The following is a 27,773-nucleotide window of genomic DNA, read 5'->3' as shown; positions in this document are numbered from 1 at the left end:
ATGATGAACTCTATCCCACTAGAACCCTAAGTCGAAATAAGCCCTTCTACCCTGAAGTTGCTTTTGTCAGGGGATTTTTACCACAGCAACAGAAAAGTAACTAAGACAACACAGAATGAAATGTATCCTCCCTGCAAAGAACATGAAAATATAATTTTATTTTTAACAAAAAAGATTTCACTTTCACATTAAGACCTTAGATAAATATGCTTAAAAATATTCACAGTGCTTAGCACTACAGCAAATTCAACTCTTTATCTGGCTGGATGAGGTGGCACATGCCCGTGTTCCCAGCATGCAGGAGGCTGAGGCATGGTGGTTCCGAGTTCAAGGTTAGGCTACGTGGTGGTGAGACCCCCCATCTCAACAAAAACAATGCTGTATTCATTTTTCTTGGATGGTGTCTCTAACAGTTTTTCTCGGAGTGAGAATTATGGGTGTGGTAATAAGAACTTGATGGTTCAGTGAGTTGTCAGCAAAGCTGATGATCTGGGGGGGGGGCTTCCCCCTCTTTGTCAGAAGGTCAAAATGGCGCCAGCTGCCACGGGAGAAGTCTTGAACGCCCTCATGAGGACGGGGGTGGGAGGGGTAACTCTACTTGCTTGTTCCTTGGGCCAACTAAGGGAAGGCACTTCTTGGGTGATCCTGGTGGCCCAAGCTCCACCATAGTGTTGTGGCCTATACACATCTCCTCCATCCTGGGAGAAGAATGGAGTCTTGTCCTTTGCTCCACAGACTATGGAGGGAGTGGTGAGTCTGGGAGCCATGGTGGGCCCAGGCCCTGTGTCTGTATGATGAGGACAGAGGCCTCTGAGGTGCAGCAGAGGGCAGCATAAGAAGGAAGAGGCTCAGTGGCTCCTCCGTCTGCTGCAGCAGTGGCTGTTCCGTGACTCCTTTTCGAGGTCCTGAAGCAGATCTTTGCGGAACTGCCTGTGGTGTAGATAGAGCAGGGGTTGCTTGAGGGAGCTTGAACCAACCCATTCCCCCTCTTCCCGAATCATTCCTGAGGGGTGGAGGTTATCAGCGCTCTCCAAGGTGTCCCCCCCACCTGCCTGTATGTGAGGGGTGATTCTAGTGTTGACCAAGTACTAAATCCTCACAGGTGGAGCTCTGGGTGTCTCCAGGCCGAGCCTCACACCAGGCTGGGTCACCTTAGGTGACACGGAGTTTCAGTTTCCTCATCAGCAAACGGGGATAACAGGACCTAGCTCTTAGGATCCAGAGGAGGATTCTACCAGAAAATATGTCACGTATTCAGCTGCCCATGACATGGGACAATATCGCTCACTCACAAAGCCTCAGGACTGATTCGCTCCACGCATGCCTGCTCAGGTGGATTGTTTCCTGTTTCCTCTTTCTCATGTTGAGAAACTGGGCTTCCTAACTCCCAGGGAAAGAGGAGTCATGTTCCCAAGACAGGTCCTGGGCCCACTTGTCCATCCAGTCCCCAGGCTCTTCCGGGTCCCTCCCAGCTGGATGTTCTGGCGGAAGGTCGGGAGTCGGGGAAAGGGGGATGGCTACCTTGTCACGGTCAACCTGTTCCCAGCTTGGAACCGTAGGTCCTCAACCTCCTGCCGCAGGGTGGTGTTTTTCAGTGCTAATATCAGATTTTTTTCTTTCTGCAACAAACCGAAAAGGAGCTTGGGAAGCTGTCTCACTCACTTGGCACAGTGGGCCCGTCACCTCTCCCCTGGACACTGCTTCTTTCTAGACTAGCATGTCACTTTATGGAGCAAGACGCAAACTGGACAGAAGGTCAGAGTTAAGGTGGACCGTCGACTTGACTTCTGCTATTGGAGAGTGTTAAAACCAAAAACAGTGCTGGGAAGATGGTTCAGTCAGGCCTGGAGAGACGGCTCAGTGGTTAAGGGCACTGGCTGCTCAATACCAAGGACCCAGGTTTGATTCCTATTGCCCACATGGCTTCTCATAATTTTCTGTAACTCTTCCAGGGGATCCAAAACCCTCTTTTGGCCCCTGAGGGCACTGCATACATGTGGTGCACATGCATACATGTAGGTAAAACACTCACACACAAAAATAAATCTTTAAAAAAAAAAAAAAAGGTTGGGGGCTGGAGAGATGGCTCAGAGGTTAGGAGCATAGGCTGCTCTTCCAGAGGTCCTGAGTTCAATTCCCAGCAACCACGTGGTGGCTCATGACTATCTACAGTGATCTGGTGCTCTCTTCTGGCATGCAGGCATAATACATGCAGGAAGAATGCTGTGTACAAAATAAATAAATAAATAAATAAATAAATAAATAAATAAATAAATAAATAAATAAATAGTTTAAAAAAATGGCTTAGAGTGTAAAGGGTGTTTTCTGCCATGCTGGACAACCTGAGTTCAATCCCAGCAAGCCCCATGGTGAAAGGAGAGAATTCACTCCTGCAAGCTGTCATCTGACCTCTTCCCCATGCATGCCATGGCATATGCCCACCCACCCATAGGTACACAAAATACATCCATCTAATAAAAACCCAAACAGACCAATCACACAAACTGACGGAACCTAAGGGTGAGAGTGTCTCAGGGTTCTGAGGCCTCAGTTCTGGGTCTTCAAGGGACCGCAGTTCCCCAGCTCCACCTCTGTTGAGGCTAGCCTCCTCTGCTTGCCTGGCCTGTGGGCCTCACTTCTTTTTCTCAGGCCCTGCCTGCAGTGTGACAGCTGCAACCCCTTCTGAGGAGCAGGGGCTGCCGGGGCCCCACTGCTGCCCTAGTTACAGCAACCTGAGGGCCCGAGAAAAGACAGGAGTCAGGTGACAAGAAGCCGCTGCCTGACCTAGACCAGACACCCGGCAGGAACAGCAGAGCAGCCGAGCTGTCAGGGGCAGGTTGGGGGATGAGGGGCGGGGTATGGGATACGCTGGAACTAGAAATGCCCTGGAAGTGGCGGCCTGCTGCCCGCCCAGCACTGACCAACATCTCCAGGAGGAGCAGCTGCTTCTCCAGCTCATGAATCCGCTCATTCTTCATCTCAATGACATGGTGCAAACTCTCCAGCTCTTGCTCCCAGAATGGGCCGGGGCTCCCATAATCCTAGAGAAGGACACAGAGGCACCCCATCAACCAGCAGGTAGCAAGGGACATGGGTCTCCCCCGCTCCCCACTCTGCCAGCAGCTCACGGCATCGGGCTTGTGTGATCCCCCATTCACAGCCAAGGTTGTGTTTCTCTTATCTCCTCCCAGGGGCACTCTTTGAGGCATGCGTCTGGGGGAGGGGGCACACAGCTGTAGTTCAGTAGGCTGCTATCTTGTGTCACGCTGGCTAGTTGCCCCAAGTTCCCTCTGGACCCATAGAGCTGTGTGCTCCACCATCTGTCTGTCTCTCTTGGTGTGAATTGAGGACCCTCTTGCTGCCGGGCTCTTGTGAAGGGGAATGTGTCAGCTTTGAGTCTTGCCCGCTACCGTTGCCTACCCATGGCCTTCCCACAGTGCCAAGGATAAAGGCCTGCCTGTGTTCTGTACGCACCTGGATGTGGTTCTTATAGAGTCGGCTAAGGATGGACCCTTCCACCTCGTTCGTCTGGGCCGGGATGGCCTCCTGTGATGAGACCGGCATTGTGCAGGAGTTCTGGAGAAGGGAGCAGGAAGTAAAGAGCTTGGCTTGTCAAGGTGATTCTCTTCATGTCAATTAAAAGGAAAGGACTGGGGTTCTTCAGTGTGCTCCTGGTCTGCGCCATACACCACCCAGCAGAGCAGGCTGAATCCACTGCCACTAGGGCTTGAAACATCCCAGCTCTACCTCTCACTCTATAGCCTTTCATGACTCTTATGATGGTCAATATTGATTGATAACTTGGCAGGATCTAGAGTCACCCAGGAGAAAAACCTCTGGGCATGCCTGTGAGAATTTCTAGATCAGGTTCACTGAGGTGAGAAGAGCCACTTGGGATCTAGGTGACGCCGTGCCATAGGCTGGGGTCCTGAACTGAATAGAAAGGACAGAGTGAGCTGAGTACCCATGTTCATCACTTCTCTGCTTCCTGACCACGGGTGCAATGTGACCAGCCACCTCAGCTCCCGCCACCACGCCTTCCTACCACAATGGAATGATTCAAACCATCAGCCAACGTGAACTCTTCCTTCCCTCGGTTGCTTCTTGTCAGGTATTTGGTCACAGTAGTGAGAAAAGTTAACTGATACTGATGCCTAAACTCTTGGGATGATGTCCTGGTTATTTAAGACCAATGTCAACCTACATTCAAAGCTCAGCCATGCTGGGCTCTACTGGGCTTTTATCCTCCACTTCTGTCTATGCAGGGGCTCAACATCACATCACACCCCCAATCTCAGGGCAGGTTCTCTGTACCTTTCCCCTGACAGAGATCTCCTCAGTCATGCCTTTTGTGGCAGAGGCCAACCTCTTCCTATGCTCTCGGGCTCAGTCCTACCTACCCTGTGGCCCTTGCCTCCCCCTGGCCTCTCTACAACTCTGGCTTTCTGGACTTCTTTAGATGTCCTGTGTTCTTCCCTTCCTCCATGCTCTTGAGCAAGTTGCTTGATGTTGCCGAGGGCTTCCCTTCGCTGAGGGATCTTAAGCATCTTCCAGGCTTAGACCTCATTCCTCTGGGAGTCTCTCTGAGCATCTGCTTTCATGACACCACAGTCCTGGGCCTCAGGACATCAGCTCCACTCTACAGTCCATGCCATCCCCAAGATCCTCCTGACAGTCCTTGGGAAATGCTCCACTTTCATTTCTGTTGCTATCTAATAAACACCCCAACACAAAACAATGTAGGGGCGAAGAGGGTTCATTTCAGCTTAAAATTCCAGGTTACCGTCTATCACTATGGGGAAGTCAAGGCAGGAACTTCAAACAGCGAGTCCCAGCACATTCACAGTTAAAAAACAGAACACCCAAAACAAAAAACAGCGACGTTAGTGTATGCTTGTTCACCTGCTTGTTCGATGGTGCTGACTTGATTTCTTCACCCTTACATAGTTCAGGACCCTCTGAATGCCCTGGGTGTCGGGTGATGCCCACATCGGGCTGGGTCTTCCCACATCAGTTAGTATAATTGAGGCAATACCTCCCAGGCCAACCCAACGCAGACAATTCCTCATTGAAGCTGTCTTCCCAGGCTGTGTTAGGTTGTGTCCAGCTACAATTAAGAAAGCTGATGGGCTGGAGATACGGCTCAGTGGTTAAGAGTGCTACCTCCTCTTCTAGAGGGTCTGAGTTCAGTTCCCAGCACTCACGTGATGGCTCACAACTGTCTATAGCTCTTTCCAGGGTATTCAACAACCTCTTCTGGCCTCTGAGGGCATCAGACGTACAAGTGGCACATAGACATACACACAGGCAAAAATAGCCACATAAAATATCATAATAAGGCCGGGCGGTGGTGGCGCACGCCTTTAATCCCAGCACTCGGGAGGCAGAGCCAGGCGGATCTCTGTGAGTTCAAGGCCAGCCTGGGCTACCGAGTGAGTTCCAGGAAAGGCGCAAAGCTACACAGAGAAACCCTGTCTTGAAAAACCAAAAAAATCATAATAATACATTAATTACCCCCTTCAGAAAACACAAAACAGGTAACTCCGTAGGAAAGGAGGCCAGCCCTGAAAGCATGCCAAGTCCCCTTGACCAACTATCTGGTCACCACATCAAAGGGCCAGGATGCATGGAAAGCATCATTTTGGGCTGCTTTGGGGCTCCATGTGGCTTCCTTACCATTCCCCCACTACCCACATCCAAATGGCCAGGCCCTTCTCACCTGCAATGGGGCTTTGGCTTCTTGGATGGAGACACTGCAAGTGTCTTTCTCCTGTGCACATGATGACTGCAAGGCTGTGAAGAAAGGAGATCACTATAAACTCAAACACTTTTCACAAAACCTGTCAAGCTCCTGAGGTCTAGAAGGTTCTGATGATCACCCCAGGGCCCACTGGACCCAGGTGCTGAGCAATGGCCTTCTTAATCTTTCTCTTTCCCAGGCTGGCTCAGGAGCTGTGCTGGCTAGAGTATATCGTCAACTGGATACAACCCAGAGTCACTTAAGAAGAGGGAACCTTGCCAGAGGGTGGTGGCGCACACCTTTAATCCCAGTACTTGGGAAGCTGAGGCAGATGGTTCTCAGTGAGTTCCAGGCCAGCCTGGTCTATTCTACATAGTAAGTTCCAGGACAGCAAGGGCTACATAGTGAAACCCTGTGTAGCCTAAACAATGACAATCACCACCATCAGCAACAAAAATAGCAAATAAATGTTGGTTTGCTTAGGGTCTCTCTATGGTGATCTGAGTTCAATCCCTAAGACCCATGTAGCAGAAGGAGAGAACTGACTCTTGTAGGTTGTCCTCTGACCTCCACACGTGTTGTGGTATGTGCGCACCCATACATATCACACATGCACACACACACACACACACACACACACACACACACACATACACACACCCCAAAAATAAATGTAATACACTTTAAAGAGGCTGGAGAGATGGCTCAGTGGTTAAGAGCACTGGCTGCTCTTCCAGAGGACCCAGGTTCAATTCCCAGCACCCACATGGCATGGCATAATTGCATGTAACGCCAGTTTCAAGGGGATCAGAGACCTCACACAGACATACATTCAGGAAAAATATGAATGCACATGAAATAAAAATTATTAAAAAAATAGAATTTTGCCGGGCGGTGGTGGCGCACGCCTTTAATCCCAGCACTCGGGAGGCAGAGCCAGGCGGATCTCTGTGAGTTCGAGGCCAGCCTGGGCTACCAAGTGAGTCCCAGGAAAGGCGCAAAGCTACACAGAGAAACCCTGTCTCGAAAAACCAAAAAAAAAAAAAAAAAAAAAAAAAATAGAATTTTGACTACTGGGAAGATTCCCCCATAGGCATTCCCTGCTGGGCTCCATAGTGGGCTACTTTGCATCTATGTATTTATTTTACTAAATATGATTAAACCAATGCCCACAGGGCAAGGTTTTCCCATGTAGTCATGTAGGCAGAACAATTCAGGCTTGTGAGGGAGTGTGCTTGATGTCAGTCTGTCTTCCAGGGGTTCTAACTCTATTGGCAGACATCTGCACCACTGTCAATGTTTCAAGAGTTTGAGAGTTGTTCCGCCCTCTGTCCTAGTCACTGTGTTACTAGGAATGGAAGAGGGATTGAATGCCAATGGAGAGGCAAATCTTCATGAAAGAATTGCTTTGAAGAACCAAATCCAGATGCTAGACTCTCAAGAAGCAAGCAAACCCTCGTGTGTTATGGTCTAGACTTGCTTTGTTTTTTTATGAGACAGGGCCTCACCTTGTAGCCCAGGCTGGCCTCAGATTCACCATCCTTCTGCTTCAGCCTCCTGAATGTGGAATTACAGGCATAAGCCTGGAACCTGGTCTGCTGCCAGCCTTCCTTTTTGTAGCTGTACTTGGGAACATGCTTGATACAGTGTTAAATGAAAAGAACAAGGGCCGGAGAGAGGCTCAGGGTCAGGAACACGTGCTGCTCTTACAGAGGACCAGAGTTCAGTGCCCAGCACCCACATACCACAGCTCATAATCACCTGTAACTCTAGTTGCAGGAAATATGACGCCCTCTTTTGGCTTCTGAAGGTACTACACACAAATGACTACATAATGCATGCAAGTGTGCATGTGCGTGTGCATGTGCGTGTGTGTGCACACACACACAGGATATAAAACTTGCACATGAATTTCTTATGATCACAACGGCTTATAAAAGAAGTAATTTTGGAGCCAGGTGTGGTGGAGCACGCCTTTAATCCCAGCACTCGGGAGGCAGTGACAGGCAGATTTCTGTGAGTTCAAGGCCAGCCTGATCTACAAAGGGAGTTTCAGGACAGCCAGAGCTACACAGTGAGACCCTGTCTCGAACAGAACAAAACATAACAAAACCAAAAAAGAAGTAAATCTGGAGAAGGGTCACGAGTCAATTTCAATGTTGTTAAAACATACATAACTTTCCCAAAGTAGCTATACAAATGCCAACAGTACACAAAAAGTTGTCAGCCAGTTGATGGGTAGGGAAATGCAGCTCAAAAGCCCAACACACTAGCCGTGGTGTCACACCTCTGTGGTGCCACACCCCTGTGACCTCAGTACGTGGGAGGCTGAGCCCGGGCTGGTTGGCTTCGTGACATTCAGTCTCAAGAGTAAACAGATTGGCTGGTTGTGCTGGCACATGCCTTTAATTTCAACCCTCAGGAGGCTGAGGCAGGAGGACCACTGCAAGCTGGAAGCCAGGCTGGGCTACTAGTAAGTTCCAGGCTGTCCAGGGTTACACAGTGAGCTTACGTCTCAAACAATAGCAGTACAACAAACAAAAACCCAAGCCAACACCCTCAATGAAATGCCACCCCGTGCTCACCACAGTGATGACAGCGAGGGGCAAATGATACACATGGACAGGGCTGTGGAGCCACTGGGGCCCTCAGACCTCGCTGGGAGGAGAAGGAAGTAGGACAACTGCTGTGGGAAAGAGTTTGGGAGTTTCTCAAAAGGTGAAGTATAGAAATACCATATTCTCCTCCTACATGTAAAGTGAGGTGACATGGAAACACCCATCCAAGTGAGTTCTTGGGCTAATGGCACCGTTCCCAGTGGCCAGAGGCGGAGACAGCTTGGATATCCATGATGAATAAGTAAACAAAGCATGGTATGTCTATTCAATGGAGTATTACTCAGCCATAAAAAAGAGCTGGAGTCCTGACGATGTTGTAACATGGAGGCATCTTGCCGGGTGAAGTAAGCCAGGCTATCTGATACCATGAAATCAGGGAGCAGGTTAGCAGTTGCCAGAGGCTGCTGGGAAGACAGAGTGACTACTGCTGGGTGTTTCTTTTTGGGGTGAGGAGAATATTCTGGAACTGAGTGGTAGTAATGACTGCATGCATTGTGAATGCACTAAACATCACCAGTGTCATACATATCGATGTTGGAGGTGTGATTTGCTAATCTGAAAAAATAAATATACATGGACTTAGTCATTTCAGTTCTAAATTATTTAAAAACTAAGAATTGACAAAAACTGATTTAATTATAAAAGCAGTATTTAATTTTTTTGTGTGTGTATGTGTGTGTGTCTATCTGTCTGTCTGTGTGGGTGTATGACATGACCTTAGTACCTGTGGAAGCTGGAAGAGAGGATTTGTTCCGTTGGGACTGGAGTTCAGGCGGTTGTAAGTTCCTAGTTGCGCGTGCTGGGAACTAGACTCAGGTCCTCCAGAAGAGCAGCACATACTCTCAACTGCTGAGCCATTCCTCCAACCTTTGCTTAATTTTTTGAGACAGGCTTTGGCCATGCATCTCAGTTGGCTTTTAACTCACTCTGTTGCCCAGACTGGCCTCAAACACACAGCGGTCCTCTTACCTTTAGCTTTGTGTGTGATGGACTGCGAGCCGTGAGGCACACCCGACTATCCTAGCCATGATTTCTTCTCTATCTGTGTGTGTCTGTGGTCTAAGCAGAGGTCAGAGGGGAACCTCAGATGCTGATCTTGTTTGCCGCTGCAGACATTAGGTTAGCTGGACTGTGAGATTCTGGGGATTCTCCTGTCTCCACCTCCCATCTTGCCATGAGAGCAGGGATGACAGATGCACCCAGTGGTCCCTCTTTACGTGAGTTCTGGGGATCTGAGCTCAGGTCCTCACACTTGGGCCACACGCATTTTTATGTACAGAACCATCTCCCTAGGCCCATCTTACCTGTAAATTTTAGGAGTCGTCATTGTAGGGATGGAAGGTGGCTATATAAAAAGAGTGATTTTGTTTGTCTGGGTTTTCTAGATCCTGACCCCTCCCTTTTTGGGACATGGTTGAAAATAGCCCGAGCTGATCTCCACTTTGTGAGAAGCAGAGGCTTGCCTTGGATTCCTGACCCGCCTGTTGCCTCCATCCCCCAACTGCTGGGATTATAGGCGTGTGCTGCTACGCCCACCTGAGGTGGGCAGACTTCCTGTAGAGGCTTTTAAAACGAAAGAAAAAAATGGGTGTGGTGGGGAGGATGCTCAAATAAAGGAAAGCAAAGCATGTTAAAGACACGCCCCAAGAGGAAAGTCCCCTCACCCCTCTGAGGCCCAGGGCCCCCTGAGGAGCCTCCTGTGGCCTCTCGGTGCTCACCTTGCCCAGCTTCCTCACGCCTTCCATCCAGGATCCTTCCCTCATTGTCCAGTGTCTCCAGGAGTTCTGTCTGTGTTTCTTCCACCTAGAGTGAAGAGTGGGGCCTGGAGTGAGACAGGATGGGCTGACGCACACTGTCTCTCAACTGCTCACTGCATGCAGCCGGGGTTATGTGGAGCGGTGTGATCGGCACCCCACCTCCTCTCTGACTGATGGGAAAGATGATGAGGCAGGGACAGAAGCACTCTGAGACATAGCAGACCCCAGAGGTCCTGTCACCCTTAGGCTCAGGGAAGTTAGCAGAGGACTGTCTAGGTAGAAAGGGTCTTGGGAGTCATTTATTGCCGATGTTCCATGGGGCGGGGCAGGACCGGCCTCTGCTGGTCTACATGGAGCACCCCCCTTTACGCTGCTTCAAGTTCTAAAGGCTACAGCTCATTTCTGCCTTATGCTGTCAGGTTCCTGATCTGTCCTCTGGGGTCCCCCTCCTGGCCCCAGACAGGCTCACAGAGACCAGAGGACAGCAGCAGTCCCCCTTTTCTCACGCTGACCACTCACAGCCAGTCTGACTGTCCCACACCTGAGATGTGGCAGTCCCACTGCACTCTGGGGGCAAGGCTCAGATGACAGAGTTCTGTCATAGCTGTCCCAGGAGAGCCTGTGTGCCCCGGGGGCAGCACCTTTCCCCCCAAGGCACTGGTGTCTATCATTCAAATAACTTTCACAGTTAAGGATGCTGCAGGTCAGGGGTGGGGCCAGCAACATCAGGACAGCTGTGTTATCAAAACACACTACAGGCCCACAGATGTGCACATCTGACTCACCCTCTCAGAAAAGGCAGGCTTTGGAAAGTTCATCTAAGCAAACAACCTTCCACTGTATTCGGGGGCTCCCAGAGGACGTAAGTCCCTGTCTTCCTGGTGCTGAGGCAGCGTCCTCTTTGTCCATGGTTCCCTCAAGCTTGTCTGCCTAACCAATAGACCCCGACAGAAACCCTTCTAAAAGAATCTTTGTGGGCCTGGAGAGATGGCTCAGTGGCTAAGGGTTCTCCCTGCTCTTTCAGAGGACTTGTGTTCTGTTCCCAGCACCCACAGTGGTAGCTCACAACCACCTGTATCTCCAGATCCAGGGGATCTGACACCCTCCTTCTGGCCTACACACACACACACACACACACACACACACACACACACACACACACGCACACACGCACACACGCACGTGCACGCGCACACGCACACACACGTATGCACGCACGCATGCATGAATTCACATAAAAATAAATCTTAAAAAATCTGGGCATGCACTGGGTGTGTAGAGGTCAGAGGGTCAGTCCTCGTCTTCCACCTGGTTTGAGACAGGGTCTCATCTCTGCGGCATCCTCTGTATGTGTCCCTGTGGGTATGCACCAGCCGTGGTCCAGGGAGCAGCTTGTGGAATCGGTCCTCTCTCCAGCACTTGGGCTCTGGGAGCTGAACTCGGGTTTTCAGCCTTGGCCATAGCATCTCCACGTGCTATGCTTTCCCATCGGCTCCCACAAGTCTTTTAAAAAGCCACCCTGGGAACCTGGAGAGACGGCTAAATGGTTGAGAGCATGGGCTGCTCGCTCTCCCAGAGAACCTGATTCCAGGGGGACCTGATGCCCTCTTCTGGCCTCTGTGGGCACCCGTATGCATGCCAGTCTATCCACTTGCCCCTTACACACACAGATGAAAACATTTTTTAAGCCATCAATTTAAAGCCAGGCATGGCGACATTTCCCTGTAATCCCCAGTACTGGGGCAGTAGAGACAGGAGGACTAGAAGTTCCAGTTCAATTTTGGTTACGGAGTGGGCTTGAGGCCAGCCCAGGGTACATGAGACCCTCTCAAAGAAACAAGAACAAACAGAAGCCCCCCCCCCCCCCCCATGTAGTGAAGCGAACAGTTTCAAACGATCCTGGTTCATTTGCAGGGATTCAGCATTTCAGAATTGTGACGGCTGGTTGAGTTTGTTTCCTATGGACAGTTAAAGGCAGCCAGTTGGATAATGGTGAGAAAACTCTCATACATCTTCCTAAGGTTTCCCCCACTGCTTCAACATCGAGGGAGGAAACTGAGGCAGAGAGATGGGAAGGGCTCGTGACTGAGCTGGGAAGGAAGAACAGGATGCCCTGGGCCGTGGCTGCTCGAGTTGGCTTTAGCCTGAATTTTCTATAACACTCTCCTCATGTCCTGTGACCTTTGACCCCTGACTAACAGAGCCTGGTCATTGCGTAAAACTTCCTGCATATTTTATTTCCAAATAATTTGTCAAGCCTCTGTGCCACGGAGGTGCCATGGAGGCCTATGATCTCATGCTTGTTATCTATCCTGGACTTTCAAACTTCCAAGTATCTCCCAGCATGCCAAGCAAGTGTTTTACCAGTGACCTACACTCCCAAAAATGCTTTATTTAGCAAGCGTGGGTATGTGTGTGTCTCACACACGTGTGGAGGCCAGAGGCCAACCTGTGGCAGCCAGTTCTCTCCCTCCACTGTGTGTGGGTCCTAGGGACCGAACTCAGGCCATCAGCCTTGGCGGCAAGGCCCCTTATCTGTTGAGTCATCTGCTCAGCCTGTTCGTTTTATTTTTATTTATGCATTTGTGTGACTATGTATGTGTGTATCTGTTACATGCATATGGGCACTCCTGGGGCTAGAAGAAGGTATTTTGTCCCCTGGATCTGGAGTTATAGACCGTTGTAAGCCCTGAGTTATGGATGCTTGGGTCGTCTGGTAAAGTAGGAAGTTCTCTTAGCTGGTAAGTCACTCTGTAGCCTGGTGCTTGTTTTTTTTTTTTTTTTTTTTGTTTGTTTGTTTTAAGATACAGTCTCATGTAGCTCAGGCTAGCCTCCAACTCATAATCCTCCTGCCTCCACCTCCCAAATCCTTGGATTTTGGGAGAATAGTACCATACTCAGCTGTAGTTGTATTTAACATCTGATCTTTCGTCTCAGCCAGAAGAGACTAAATGATGTGGTCATCCCCACATGGCAAAGGAACTTCAAACCGAAGCTTTCTCGTTCACTATATGTCCCTTCAACTGTGTAGCATCATCCTGGGTTACACAGTGAGGAGCTGGATGGAGCGGCTGTGACTTTCAGCAGTGCCAGGCCCCTGCTTAAGACTGAGAGACCTTGCCGGGCGGTGGTGGTGGCACACGCCTTTAATCCCAGCACTCGGGAGGCAGAGCCAGGCGGATCTCTGTGAGTTCGAGGCCAGCCTGGTCTACTGAGCGAGATCCAGGAAAGGTGCAAAGTTACACAGAGAAACCCTGTCTCGGAAAAACTGAAAGAAAAAAAAAAAAAAAAGACTGAGAGACCTTAAGTGTCTTGAACCAACCACTAAATGATTGGCAGGAAGTCGGTAGGGCCAGAGGTGATGTGTCTGGTAGTGATTCTGGTCTTTCTCCGTTCATCCTCTAGAATTAGTTCAACAACCCAATTCAACCATGCCGTGGGCATAGAAGGGCACTGAATCCATCAGCACCAATGACCAGCTCCTGTCACCACTACCCTTAGTGAAAGTGGCTGTGTGTTCTAGGGGTGGCAGCCGACGTACCCCAAAGCAAATGCCCCAAGATCATGGGCTCCCCCCTTTTTTTCTATTTTAAATACTAGTATTTGTGTGTGTGCACGCGCGTGAGCGCGCGTGCATGCATGAGTGTGCGTGCACATGTGCACACACACACACACACACACACACACACACACACACACCACAGTACATGTGTGGAGAATAGAGGACAACTTCGGGGAGTCAGTTCTCTCTACCATGAGTCTTTAGGGTCAAACTGAGGTCATCAGTCTTGGAGGCAAACACCTTTCCCTCCTAAACCATCTCACCAACCCCAAAGGTTCCTTTCTTTTTTAAAAATTGAATTTCTTTTTTTGTTTGTTTGTTTTGTTTTTCGAGACAGGGTTTCTCTGTGTAGCTTTGCGCCGTTCCTGGATCTGGCTCTGTAGCCCAGGCTGGCCTCGAACTCACAGAGATCCTCCTGGTTCTGCCTCTCAAGTGCTGGGATTAAGGGCGTGCGCCACCACCGCCCAGCTAAATAAACTTTTTAATTAAAAATTTTCATTAAAAAAAAATGAAATTCGCCAGGCAGTGGTGGCGCACGCCTTTAATCCCAGCACTCGGGAGGCAGAGGCAGGCGGATCTTTGTGAGTTCGAGGCCAGCCTGGACTACAGAATGAGTTCCAGGAAAGGTACAAAGCTACACAGAGAAACCCTGTCTCGAAAAACCAAAAAAAAAAAAAAAAAAAAAAAGTTTGTTTATCCTTTCTCCCAGGCCCCCTTCATCACAGCCTGTGCAGGTCTGAAGCCCTGGCCTCCAGCTCACATTCTAGAGCTGCTTGGCTCTACTACATAGCCTCTGTCTGTCTTCATATTGGACTACTCTTAAGAACTTAAGCTCCCAGAACTGAAAACCTAGTTTGGCACCATGTTCTCCGATTCTGGAACAGCTGAGAAACCTGAGGAGCACCAGAAGGTCGTCCCTGAACCACTGAAGGACCAGAGAGAAACTCCAGGTGATTCTCAGCCTGGGCCCTGCACTCCACAGACTGCCCCTGTGGAGACCACTCAGCTTGTGTCAGCTCAGAGACAAGTGGTGCCTCCCTGTGATGAAACAGTGATGAACCCTGAATCTTGTAGCACACCAAAGAGCCAAGTGGTACCTACCAGTAAAGAAACAGTGATGGCATCTAAATCTAAGTCTAAATCCAAATCTAAATCTTTGCCCCATAACTCAAGGGCAAATCTCAGAAAAGACATACCTTTCCAATTAGGAGAGCCCAGTGAGACAGTTGCTATGAATCAGCAAGGTGTGCCTGCTGACCGGACTAAATCCCCTGCAGGCTCTCAGCTAATGAAGCTCAACACGCAGGAGACCTCCCTCTTTGGTTCCCAGGGGAGAGCAGTCTCTGGCAGCAAGAAGACAGTCCACAAAGAATTCAGCCTGGTGGAGAGACCCTGAGTGGTAGGGAGACTTTTGTGACCTATACTGCAGCCTTGTGTGAAAGTCTGAGGAAGAGGTCTGGTGATAATCAAGATGTTCTCTCTGAAAGGCAGCCTGCATCTCCTGAAGGGAGCCATGTAAGGTCCTTCAGTGACCTGCGATGAAGACCATGTAGTTACTTCTGTGTTGGACCAGACTGCCCAAGAGGAGCACCACCAAGAGATGCCTGTCACTGGGGACCAGACCTTGGACTCCAATCAGAGGGCACCTAGAACGTGTGAGGTGTGTTCCCGAGAGCATTCGGTGCCAGTTTTGGTGTGGGTCCCGGACCTCGCTGTCACTAAATTCAGCTTAATACTTGTGGGTGTAGGCACGAAATTCCACCTTCAGGAGATGCAGGCTGCCTTTCAGAGAGAACATCTTGATTATCACCAGACCTCTTCCTCAGACTCGCCAGTGTGACAGGAAGAAAACCTCTACAGGAAAACAGGCTGTATCTAAGCATCACCTGAGAAAGCCCAGTGCTGCCCAGCCACACTGCTCGGGCCAGCTGGTATCCTCTCATGCTCAGGATGTCTGCACAGGTCAGAGGCCAGCACCCAGTGCTGAAGGTGGCAGTGCTCCTCAGGTGGTTTCAGGTGGCTCGCCAGGCCCCTCCCATTCTACTTTGACCCCAAGACAACCCCCGGAAAGTATGCCAGATTCTCCTGTGGTCCAGAGACTGTGTCCCCAGGAAAGATCAGAGTCCAAGTCCCAGAGCCCTGTGTCCAAGAAGAAGCCTCCCAGTTGAAGCCCGATGCCTGCCTACCAAGATTGTGGAAAACCTTACACAAAACCTTTATAGCTCAGAGACCATATGAGGAAACGCACTGGGGAAAAGCCTTATGTGTACAATGTACCTGGATGCCCATGGAAATTAACGTGCTCAGATTCCTTCAGTAGACACAGGAGAAGCCACACTGGGGTACTGACCTCCCAGTGTATCCTCTGCAACTGAATGTTTGCCAGATCTAACACCTCAAGCAGCATGTGAGATGCCATTCCCAACCATCCATCACTGCAACCCGATTACCAACAAAGAACATCTTCCCCAATTAAAATTTATTCCTTCTACCCACAACTTGGAGAACGAACCCCTACTTGCTGTCACTGTTGTTTTTAAATGCAAAACTAATAAAAATCATGATTATGAGACCATTTTAAAAAGTTTATGTATTTACTTGTTTATCTTTTTAATATGTATGCATGTTTTGCCTGAATGTATAAGAGGGCATCAGATCCCCTGGGACTGGCCTTACAGTTGTGAGCCACCCTGATAGCTCTAGAAATTGAACTGGTTCCCCTGGAAGAGTTATCAGTATTCTTAACCGCTGAGCCATCTCTCTGGCCCCGAAGGCTTTCTTCCTTTCTTCTTGACAAAAGGATTATGAGATGTTTATAAAAATAGCCCAAGTAGGGCAGGCAAGGTGGCTGGGTGGGTAAAGGCTTGGCACGAAGCCTGGCAACCTGAATTCAATCCCCAGGAGCCACGTGGCGGAAGGAGAGAACGGGCTGCTATTCATTGTCCTCTGTCCTCCCCTTGTGTGCCATTGCATGTGAGTACACATACACACACACACACACACACACACACACACACACACACACTAAATTAAGCAATAGCATTGTGAAGCTCTGATTATGACAAATAAGGTAACCGAGGCCTCACGGGGGGCATTTCAAACTAGGTTTCACCTTGACAGGGTGGTGATGCATGACTATAGTCCCTGTACTCAGAAGGCTGAGGCAGGAGGATTGCAGGTTCGAGGCCAACCTGAGTTACAGGGAGAGTTCAAAACGAAAACAGGACCAGCCCAGGGCTGGAGAGAGGCTTGGTGGTTAAGAGCACTTGCTGTTCTTCCAGAGGACCAGAGTTCAGTTCCCAGCACCCAGGTAGCTCCAGGTGATCTGGCATCCTCTTCTGGTCTCTGTGGGAACCTGTATTCACTTATATAAACATGCACTCACATATAAATAAAAATAAATTTAAAAAATAATTTATTTATTTTTATTTTATGTGCATTGGTGTTCTGCCTGTATGTATGTCTGTGTGAGGGTGTCAGATCTTGTAGTTACAGACAGTTGTTAGCTGCCATGTGGGTGCTGGGAATTGAACCCGGGTCCTCTGGAAGAGCAGTCAGTGCTCTTAACCGCTGAGCTTAAAAATAAATCTTAAAAATGAAACCAGGCAACGAACAAAAGGCATGATCACATGCTTTAGTCGGCGCAGAACCACTCAGACAAACACTAGCTATAGTAAAGTGAGGCTGAAGGTCGGGGTTCTAGAAGCATCCAGCTCTGGGTTCCAATCCTAAACTCAAAACTGTGCTGCTGTGTGAGCTTCCAGACCTCAGGTCCCTCAGAATGGTAGAAATACCTGCGGTATTTAGCACAGCACAGAGAGCTCAGAATGCAGGAGGTTCTTGCTCATTGTCTGAGAAACACGGCAGGCACAGGCCCTGCAGAGCTGTGGCTGACCTCTTAGCTTACCTCCAAGGCTCACAGTGTATCAAGATCACAAACTCAGGAAACACTGTGTCCTACCACATAGCAATTGCTACAGAGAGAAGACCTCGTCTCCAGGAACATCTGCCAGCTGCAAGAAGGTCACAGCCTTCCCAGGGTCTGACAAAACCCTCTCCAGGCTAGCACCTGCACAGTGACACCTGGGGCTCCTCCACAGGCAGTTCCTAGTCTCCCCTTCCCATCCTCTGCATTCCTGTGACACTGGGAATCGAACCCAGGACCTTGTGCATGATAAGCAGGCACAGGCACTTTGCCACTGAGCTATATCATCCTTGAAGCCCCTGTCATTTTCTTAAACATTAATACATAATGCCATTTTTTTCCAGTTACGCAGGAGTCAGTATTTGCTGTAGAAATTAGGGAGAATACAGAAAAATGTAAAAGTAAAATCCTGTGATACAGAGATAAACCTGGAATACGGCAGCATATATTATATACCTGTGTAACCATATTTGGAACTGGAGTGTTATGTATGGCTTCTAACATCTTAATTTCTCAGACATTATGAATATTTATCACTTCACATTAATTGGTCTGTGAATATGTTAATTATGATTTAAGTGAAACATTCTGGGGATAAACTTAGTTTTTTAATCTTACTGTGAGGTAAGATTATTTCTTTCTTTAAAAATTATTTTCTAGCTGGGCAGTGGTGGCGCACACCTTTAATTCCAGCACTTGGGAGGCAGAGCCAGGCGGATCTCTGTGAGTTCGAGGCCAGCCTGGTCTCCAAAGCAAGTTCCAGGATAGGTGCAAAGCTACACAGAGAAACCATGTGTTGCAAAACAAACAAAACAAAACAAAAATATTTTCTAGGGGTTTAAAGAGATGGCTGAGTGGTTTAAAGCACTTACTGTTCTTCCAGAGGACCTGGGTTTGACTCTTAGCAACCATGTGATGGCTTATAACCATCTGTAACTCCAGCTCCTGGAGAAGCCAACATCCTCTTCTGACCTCTTGGAGCATCAAGTACACACATGGTACATATACGTACACGCAGGCAAAGCATTAATACCCATAAAATAAATAATGTAAAAATATTTGTTTTAATTGTATGTATATTACTGTTTTGTCTGTCTGTCTGTGTATTACATGTGTCTGGTACCTAAAGAGGCCAGCACAGGACTGTGAATCCTCTGGAAATGGAGTTACAGATGGTTGTGAACCACCACACAAGTGCTCAGCTTCAAACCTGGGTTCTCTGGAAGAGCATCCAGTGAACGGATCCATCACTTCAGCCCCTTAATTCTATTTTTTTTTTTTGTTTTGTTTTGTTTTTCGAGACAGGGTTTCTCTGTGTAGCTTTGCGCCTTTTCCTGGAACTCACTTGGTAGCCCAGGCTGGCCTCGAACTCACAGAGATCCGCCTGGCTCTGCCTCCCAAGTGCTGGGATTAAAGGCGTGCGCCACCACCGCCCGGCTTTATTTTCTTTTTTTTAAGACAGGTCCTGGCTGGCCTGGAACTCACTCTGTAGATCAGCCTGCCCTCAAAGTCAGAGATCCATCTGTCTCTGCCTCCCAAGTGCTGGGAGTAAAGGTATATATGCCACCATGTCTGACATTATTTCTATTTTTTAAGATATATTTTAGTTTTAGTGGTGTGTGTGTGTGTATGTGAGTGTGTGTGTGTGTGTGTGTGTGTGTGTGTGTGTGTGTGTGTGTGGTGTTAGGATGTGAACACAGGCGCCCATGGAGCCAGAAGAGGGTGAAGGATCTCCTGGATCGAACCGGAGCTACAGGCAGTTGACAACCACTCCACCTTGGAGCTGGGAACAGAACTCTGGTCCTCTGGAAGAGCAGTACATGGTATCAATCACCGAGCCATCTCTCCAGGCCCTTTATTTCTATTTTTAATGATCAAATTATATTTTATGAGCACTCTGATTTACAAGAGCTTGAGCAAGGGTGAGGTGTAGCCCAATGGCAGGGCTTGGACAAGGCCCTGTGCAACCCTTTCTTAGTGACTTTTCTTATTGTTGTCACTCAATGCCTGAAAGGAAGCAGCATAGAGGAGGAAAGACCTGTCCTGGCTGAGAGTTTGAGGGCCGCAGCCCATCATGTCAGGGAGGGCATGATGGCAGGAGCCTGGGATGAACGGTTCCATTGCTTCTGAAATTAGGAAGCAGACATTGGCCCATAGGAAACCTAAGAGCCCTTCTGGCTTTGCTATGCTATAGATGGGAATCAGGGATAAGGTGATGTCATCTTGCCATCTCATCCATCATCAATCCTGGCCTGTGTTTGCTTTGAACAGGGAGGGGGCTGGAGGCTTGACACACTCGGCTGCTTCAGCGTCATGGAAGAGGTATTTTTGGAGTAGAGGAAAGGAGGGTACTTGCTTATGGGGATGAGGGCAAACCTGGAGTCTTTCATAGCCTGCCTCCCAGAAGCCCAGGCCAGAACAATATAACAGTCAAATGCCTAGGATGGTGGTTCTCAACCTTCCTAACGCTGTGACCCTTTAATACAGTTCCTTGTGCTGTGTGTGGTGACCCCCAGAGATAAAATTATTTTTCTTTATACTTAATAACGGTAATTTTGTTACTGTTATAAATTGTAATATAAATGACCTCTCTCTCTCTCTCTCTCTCTCTCTCTCTCTCAGTAGATCAGGCTGGCCTCAAACTCACAGAGATCCGCCTGCCTCTGCCTCTCGAGTGCTGGGATTAAAGGCATGTGCTACCACTGCCTTTTTTTTTTTTTTTTGAGACAGAATTTCTCTATGTAGCCCTGGCTGTCCTGGAATGTACTCTGTGGGTCAGGCTGGCCTCAGAATCAGATATCTGCCTACCTCTGCCTCCTGAGTGCTACGATTAAAAGCATGCACCACCACCACCTGGCCCAACATCTGTGTTTTCTGATGGTCTTAGGTGACCCCTGTGAAAGGATCATTTGATTTCCAAAGTGGTCTCGATCCACAGGTTGAGAACCACGGGCCTAGGGGGAGAGGATGCCAGCACAACTGCCACCTCCCATCAGTATGTTCCCTGGTCTCATAGTTTGCCTGCAAGCGGGGAGAAGTCCCTTTATCAAGAACAGAGACTGTAGGACTCCCAGGGCAGGACATTTGCAATCAGAAAGCGCAGAAGGCAGCTCGCGGAGATTGTGAAGGATGGGCCTGACTCTGAAGGCTGGTATCACACAAAGCCGTTCGCTCATCCGAAAGAAGCAGAGCCCGGTGTGGCAGGCAGCGCATGCCCATCATCCAAGGCCCGAGGATCTCATCTTCCAGACCAACCTGGACTACATCGTGAGACTCTGTGCCAGACAGAGGCAGGCCCTCTTGGAATATAACAGTGGCCACGGAAGTCAGAGAGCAGAGAGAGAAGCCTAAGGACCCAGAAAGGGAAGAGTTGAAGAGCGGGCCATATCCCAGTTCCCAGAAGGTGCTCCACCCATCCTGGGAAGACCGCTCGCAGTGCTGAGGGTGGGGCACACCAAGGGGATAATGAGGATCGAAAGCTAAGTCCTTGTGAGGTGCCAGTCTGAACAGTGGACACTCAGCTTTACAGCACATGCCTACTCTTCCCAAGGCAGGCTTTGTTTACGTTATTTATTTATTTATTTTTTTGAGACAGGGTCTCATGTAGACCAAGCTGGCCACCAACTTGCTATATCGTAAGCGTGACCAATGACAAGGAACTCTTGATCCTCGTGCTCCTACTTCCCCAATGCTGTGACCATTGCTATGGGCTACCATGCCTGGCCCACCATGAGCTTCATCAGCTCGTTTCCAGGCAGATTACAGACTTCTCTTCACTGTATGATCTATGAACACACATGTCAGGTGTAGTCCCTGCTACCCAATGATGCACACACTGGACTCAATCGGCTCTCCTGAGCAATTAACTTGAACTTTCACCATTTTAGGCTGTCGCTATAAAAACCACGAGCTGACAGGAAGCGCAGGCCCAGGCATGACACCAATGGAGGCAGATGTGGGTGTGTTTACAGGAGGCTGGAGCATCTCAGGCTCTTAGGGAAAGAGTCTAGCCTCCTGTAAGTTCAACCACAATTTTAGAAAGCAGAATTAAGAACACGTATGAGCTCAGAAAGCATGTCACCAAACGATGTGTCTCAAAGAGCAATTCCTAGGAATTTCTTTGGAGGCAGGTTGTCATACAGTGTAGATCAGGCTACCCTCAAACTCACTGCATAGCTGAAGATAACTATGGATTTTTTTGTTTGTTTGTTTTGGCTTTTCTATGTAACCCTGGCTGTCCTGGAACTCATTCAGTAGCCCAGGCTGGCCTCAGACTCAGAGATCTGCCTGCCTCTGTCTCCCAAGTGGTGGGATAAAGGGGTGTGCCACCACCGCCTGGCAACTTTGAACTCTTGGTCCTCATGCCCCCACCTCCTTAGTGCTGGGATTATAGGCATGTGCCACCATACAGCTTCATGCAATACTGGGTATGAAACCCAGGGACCTGGATATGCTAGGTAAGCATTCTCTCAGATGAGTTGCATCCCCAGGAGGACCTACTTCTTAGGAATTTTTCCGGTGCATTTTAGGTTGAAAGGTCTAGCTGTCTAGCACAGAAATGTGGCTGAACCTCACGAGTCTTTGAGAATGCTCTGTGTATGGAAGCTCGTATTGGATTCATCCAGAATGACAGATTTATGGAACATTATTTTTCTGGCTAAAAACATTAGCTCAGAGGCCACTTGAGGGCCAGTGCTGCTGTGATGGCTGGAACAGAGGCCACGTGCATACCGGTGTGATGTGTCAGTAACGGCTGGGGCAGAAGGTGCAGCAGCAGCTGCTGCCTGATCAGGCCGGCGGCTTCTCTCACGCTCCCTGACTAGCATGCCTTTGGCAACCGCAGGGCGAAGGTCAAATGTGCCTTGTATTTCTTCTGCCGGGGACCCCCACCTGCTGAATATCATGGTTAGCCAGTGAAGGTTTCATCCTCACCCACCTTCAAGTCCCAGCCAAGATATCATTTTTTTTTTCTTAAGACAGGGTTTCTCTGTGTAGCTTTGGAGCCTGTCCTGGATCTCACTCTGTAGCCCAGGCTGGCCTCGAACTCACAGAGATCCACCTGGCTCTGCCTCCTGAGTGCTGGGATCAAAGGCGTGCGCCACCACCGCCGGGCCAAGATATCATTGTTTATGTGACTCTCGCTGATCTAGGGACAAAGTCACTGTGCCCCGGGTTAGGAGAACACAGGAAGTTCATCACTAGCAAAGGTGCAGGGCTGTAAAGAACCAATGCACATGCACAAACCGTTTAAACAAGGACAATGGCCAGGACCTTAGGTGGCCATTAGAAAAAGGTTCTGCAGGATTCACGTGGGAAAAATGCCTCTAGTAGAGCACCAGAAGACAGCCATATGCAATTTATTCCCAGATTTAGGGCTGGAGAGGAGGCTACGTGGTCAAGAGCACTTGCTGATCTTCCAGAGGACTGGAGTTCAGTTCCCAGCACCCATGTTGGCAGCTCACGACTGTCTGTAACCTCAGCTCCTGGGGATCTGATAGATGAGGCAGGATGCTGGTATATATGTGGCATGCATTCTCTCTCTCCTCCCTGCCCCCCCCACACCAAAAATATTTAAAAAAAAGGTTGCTAGATTTATAAAAATAGTCACCCTCATCTATATGACATATGTGGGAAAATCAGGTTGTTTCTCTCTCTCTCTTTTTTAAATCTTATTCATTCTTTGAGAATTTCACCCAATGTATTTTATAGAGGCTATTTCTTAATGGTGATCTTAGAAGCAATTTCCAAATTCCTTCCAAACTTTTTAAAATTTGAAACTTAAGTCTTAAATTGCAATGATAAGAACAATTAGGTTTCCACGGTGGACTTGCAAATATTTGCCATCTGGGGCTTGTATCACTTCTACCTTTCTCGCCCAAATGACATCTGACTTCTGCTTGAACCTCTCCAGTAATGAGGAACTCACTACTCTTTCCCCCATCCCCCAACCATTCTGCACAAGAAATGGAAATCTGGCCCCTTCAGCTTCTCCCAGTGACCAAGACCCTGCGTCCTAGCTCCGCAGAGAACAGATTAATTTACTCCTTGAGAACAAAGGTTCCGACACTGCGCATCCCTGCACCTGCCCCCCTCAGCAAGCATTAATGTCCGTTGTCCTCACAAACTCCTTTGCTTCTTTTGGTGTGCCGCCGGCAGTGACATCCTTAGATCCCAACTTTAATTCTGTGTCTCACCACGTGCCAGTCAGGCCATTGGGTCTTGAGTACACTCAACCTCTCATCAACTTTGGAGAACAAACCTAGACCCAGGAGCCAATGTTGTGTCTATCTTACACTGAACCCAAGAAGCCAAGTTGCTGGCAAGGTCACTCAAGCAGATCTGAGAACTAACGCAAGACCACAGACTCTCAGAACTCAGTGGAGTGGGTACACAAATGTCTGCCAAGTTCTTTTAGATGACATTTTGTGTATTTATTACATTCAAACATGTCTTTTTTTTTTCTTTTTTCTGCGACAGGGTTTCTCTGTGTTGTTTTGGTGCCTGTCCTGGATCTCACTCTGTAGCCCAGGCTGGCCTTGAACTCACAGAGATCCTCCTGCCTCTGCCTCCTGAGTGCTGGGACTAAAGGCGTGTGCCACCACCACCTGGCATCAAATATATCTTATTATGTGTGTTTGGGATGACTCAGTGGGTAAAGCCACCTTCTGACAACACTACAAACTGATTTTGATCCCCAGGAAGGAGAGAACCAACTCTTGAAAGTTGTTACCTGACTGTCACACATGAAATGGCATGTGTGTGCACACAGACACATAGACAGACAGACAGACAGACAGACAGACACACACACACACACACACACACACACACACACACACGAAAAGTACATGAAAAAAAAGTATGTACATAGAACATGAAAGAAGGATCCTGTGGTGTAGGGGGAATGAATTTTTTTGTTGTTGCTTTTGCTTGTTTTTTTTTTTTTTTTTTTTTTTTTTTTGTTTTGTTTTGTTTTGAGACAAGGTCTCACTTTATAGCTAGCTCTGGCTGGCCTGAAATTTGCTTTGTAGACCAGGCTGGCCTTGAACTCACTGTAGCTGAGGATGACCTTGAGCTTTAGATCTTCCTACCTCACCTTCCAAATTCTGGGATTAGAGGCATCTACCATCATGCCCAGTTTGTGTGGTGCTGCGGACGAGCTACATCCCCAGCCCCTATTCCCAGGATATCAGCATGTCCTGAGACAGCAGTGACTTAGTTCCAGGCGGGGACTCTCAGTAAGGTCTAGAGGGCCTGGTCAGTTGAGCCACAGAGCACAGAGCTCATCAAATCCTTGGATCTGGCCAGGCGGCGGCGGCGGCGGCGGCGGCGGCGGCGGCAGCGGCGGCGGCGGCAGCGGCGGCGGTGGCAGCAGCGGCGGTGGCACACGCCTTTAATCCCAGCACTCGGGAGGCAGAGCCAAGCAGATCTCTGTGAGTTTGAAGCCAGCCTTGTCTACAGAGTGAGATCCAGGACAGGCACCAAAGCTATGCAGAGAAACTCTGGCTCAAAAAACAAAACGAAACAAAACAAAAAAACAAAACAAAACAATCCTTGGATCTATGTGCGGGAGGTACAAGGGAGGTCCTAACCATCCGGATCCTGTCCCAAGCCTGGAGAGTTCTCATAAAGACTGGCATTGCTACCAGCCACCCCACTCTGCGCAAGCCCAACATCCTGGGCTTTCTGCAGCTCGGACTTCCCTTGAGTCCTTGGCTTTGATTGGGGGAACTCTTGCCAAACTTCCCCACCCAAGAAGCCTTCTTCTCAGTTTGGGAGGCTCTCCTGCTGCATGCTGGGCTAAGCCTTGGCCTGGCTCCCAGTTGGCCCTTACTGCACTTCTCAGCACCTGCTCCATGCTCTGCACAAGGCAGTAGAGGGTGAGGGAGTGTGTGTGTGTGTGTGTGTGTGTGTGTGTGTGTGTGTGTGTGTATGACAGGCTAGATGGCATGTGAAGAAAGCCAGTCATATATGTATATGTATATGCATATGCATATGCATATATGAAACAGGGTCTCTCTATGTAGTTCTGGCTGTCCTGGAACTTTCATGTAGCCCAGGCTGGCCTCAAACTCATAAAGATCTGCCTGTCTCTACCTCCTGAGTGCTGGAATTAAAGTTGCCACCACATCCGGCAAGTCTTCTATATTTTTTTAATTAGGAAAAACATTTTTTAAATTATGTTTATGGGTGTTTTGCCTGCATATATTATGTGTGCCACATGCATGCTGGTTGCCACCGAGGCCTGAAGAGGGTGTCAGATCCCATGGTACTGGGATTTAAGATGGTTATGAACGGTCATGTGGGTACTAGGAATTGAACCTGGATCCTCTGGAGGAGCCAGTGCTCTTAACCACTGAGCCATCTCTCCAGCCCCCTCACCCTAGCATCTGACTCTCTGAGTCTCAGTGTCCACACCTGTAATGTGGGAATGCTTCCTTCTATAGCTCAACCTGGTTCTCAGGGCCTTCATGAGGCTGAGTGGGAAGTGAAAATGCTCAGGGTGAGTCATTATTGTGGTCTGACCCTGTGGCCCCAGCCTCTATTCTGGTGTCCCATCCCAGGGGTATTCCCAGCCTGCTGGGATGGACTGGGTGCTCAGGTCTTGACACCTGCATTAAAAATTAAGCAAAAGCACCAACCAGGAGAGGTAGGAACAGGTGTAAACTTAGCCAAAAAGCCGCTCTCTGTCCTGCTAACAGGCAGTGTGATGGACAGAACCCAGCAAACGCACACAGGTCCAGGGCAGACATGCCAGGCTGTTTGAGGCAACAAGCATGAAGGGCCTTGCAGCCACTGGAAGCCAGGAATGGTAGCCCATGCCTATAATTTCAACATCGGGGAAGCTAAGGAAAACTGAAAGTTTGAGGCCAACCTGGGCTATGTATTGAGACCTTTTCTCAAAAACTAAACAAAAACATACAGCCTGGCATGATGGGACATGCTGGTAATCCCAGCACTTGAGAGGGAGAGGCAGGTGGATTAGTAGTTCAAGGCCAGTCTTGGCTACACATCCAATTTGAGGGCAGCCTGGGCTACATAAGACCCTATCACAAACAAAAGGGGGTAGAAAAACAAAACAAATAATAAAAAGAAGTCATTGGAAGTGCTGGGGAGGGAGCAGAGAGCAAGAGAGAGACACTGGCAAAGCTGAAGACAGACATACACAGATGACAGACAGAAGAGCTGACGTTTCATTGCACAGTTAGTCATTTTCACACGGGGGGCTGGTCAAGTGCAAGGTCCGTCCGTCCGTCCCCACCTGGCCGGGACAGAGGGACTGGCAGAGAGCAACAGGAAATAGGACCAGGACTCCAGGGTCCCTGTTCCCTTCTCTGGGCCTCCAGCTGTCCTCTCTGTAGACATGGTCCTGGATCTAGGCTCCAACCTCCTGGGGCTTCTCAGACCTCAAGGGGCAGAAACCTGAGTCAGTCTCTTGGGCCCTAACCCAGCTTCAGGTCCCTGGGGGAGGGACAGGAAGGGAGGAGAGAGCTGCAGGAGACTACTGATCGCCTCCCTCTTTGGCCCCTCCCAGCTACCCTAAGGGCAGCCCACGCACTGCTCTGAGCTTGCAAGAGGCCCTGACCGCTTCCCAGGCTCTAAAGGGCGCAGTGATCCGAGGCGAAACTCCGTTAAGGGGCAGGCTGTGTCTTAACAACCCTTGGGCGGACCTGGAGTTTAGGTTTCCAACAGGTCTCAAGCGATGCTAGCGCTGCAAGACAGTGGACCACTCAGATTGCGGGCCTTAGACCTTAGCCCAAGACTCAGAGAGGTCAAGTGTCCGGTCCTCAACCACACAGTGACAGCCCCACACTTAAGACCATCTGCCACAGACACACCAGTCATCTCCGCGCCGCCGGGACAGCAGAGATCAGCTTCAGTTTTGCCTGGGGCTGAGTGTGTCAACTCGGCTGCTGGCTGCCGGGTTGGCTCGGCGCGGGCGGGGACAGATCATCGCCGTCCCTGCACCCGGGTCTCCGTGCCAGTCCCCGATTGTTGTCCATCCGGTGTCCTCTGTCGACCCTCTGAACGCCCCCCAAGGCAGACCTCCGTGTCCCAGCGCCCAGTACCTTTTCCGCGCGCTTGCAGCGGCTGGGTCGGCTGTGCCTGCAGCCCATCCTGCTTCGTGCGTCCCGCCGGCTGTGACTCTCAACCACCCCGAGCTGCAGCC

At 49.3% G+C, this 27,773-nt stretch overlaps 1 protein-coding gene across 1 annotated transcript; it reads right to left on the bottom strand.

Annotated features, from left to right (window-relative positions):
* Window positions 1-132: 132 nt before the first annotated feature.
* On the bottom strand, window positions 133-27,773 carry Ccdc69 (coiled-coil domain containing 69). Its single transcript, XM_052757015.1, has 7 exons — window positions 27,673-27,773; window positions 10,077-10,161; window positions 5,720-5,793; window positions 3,475-3,576; window positions 2,922-3,041; window positions 1,522-1,619; window positions 133-930 (listed from the first exon to the last, which is right to left on the bottom strand). The coding sequence occupies exons 1-7, from the start codon at window positions 27,718-27,720 to the stop codon at window positions 849-851; spliced, it is 609 nt and encodes a 202-aa protein (XP_052612975.1). The 5' UTR covers window positions 27,721-27,773; the 3' UTR covers window positions 133-848.

The sequence above is a fragment of the Peromyscus californicus genome, unplaced genomic scaffold (assembly GCF_007827085.1).
Source record: "Peromyscus californicus insignis strain IS unplaced genomic scaffold, ASM782708v3 Scaffold_3__1_contigs__length_106647218, whole genome shotgun sequence".
NCBI classification, from domain to species: domain Eukaryota; kingdom Metazoa; phylum Chordata; class Mammalia; order Rodentia; family Cricetidae; genus Peromyscus; species Peromyscus californicus.
The sequence above is the reverse complement of the archived record's forward strand: the minus strand, read 5'-3'. Positions and strand labels throughout refer to the sequence as shown.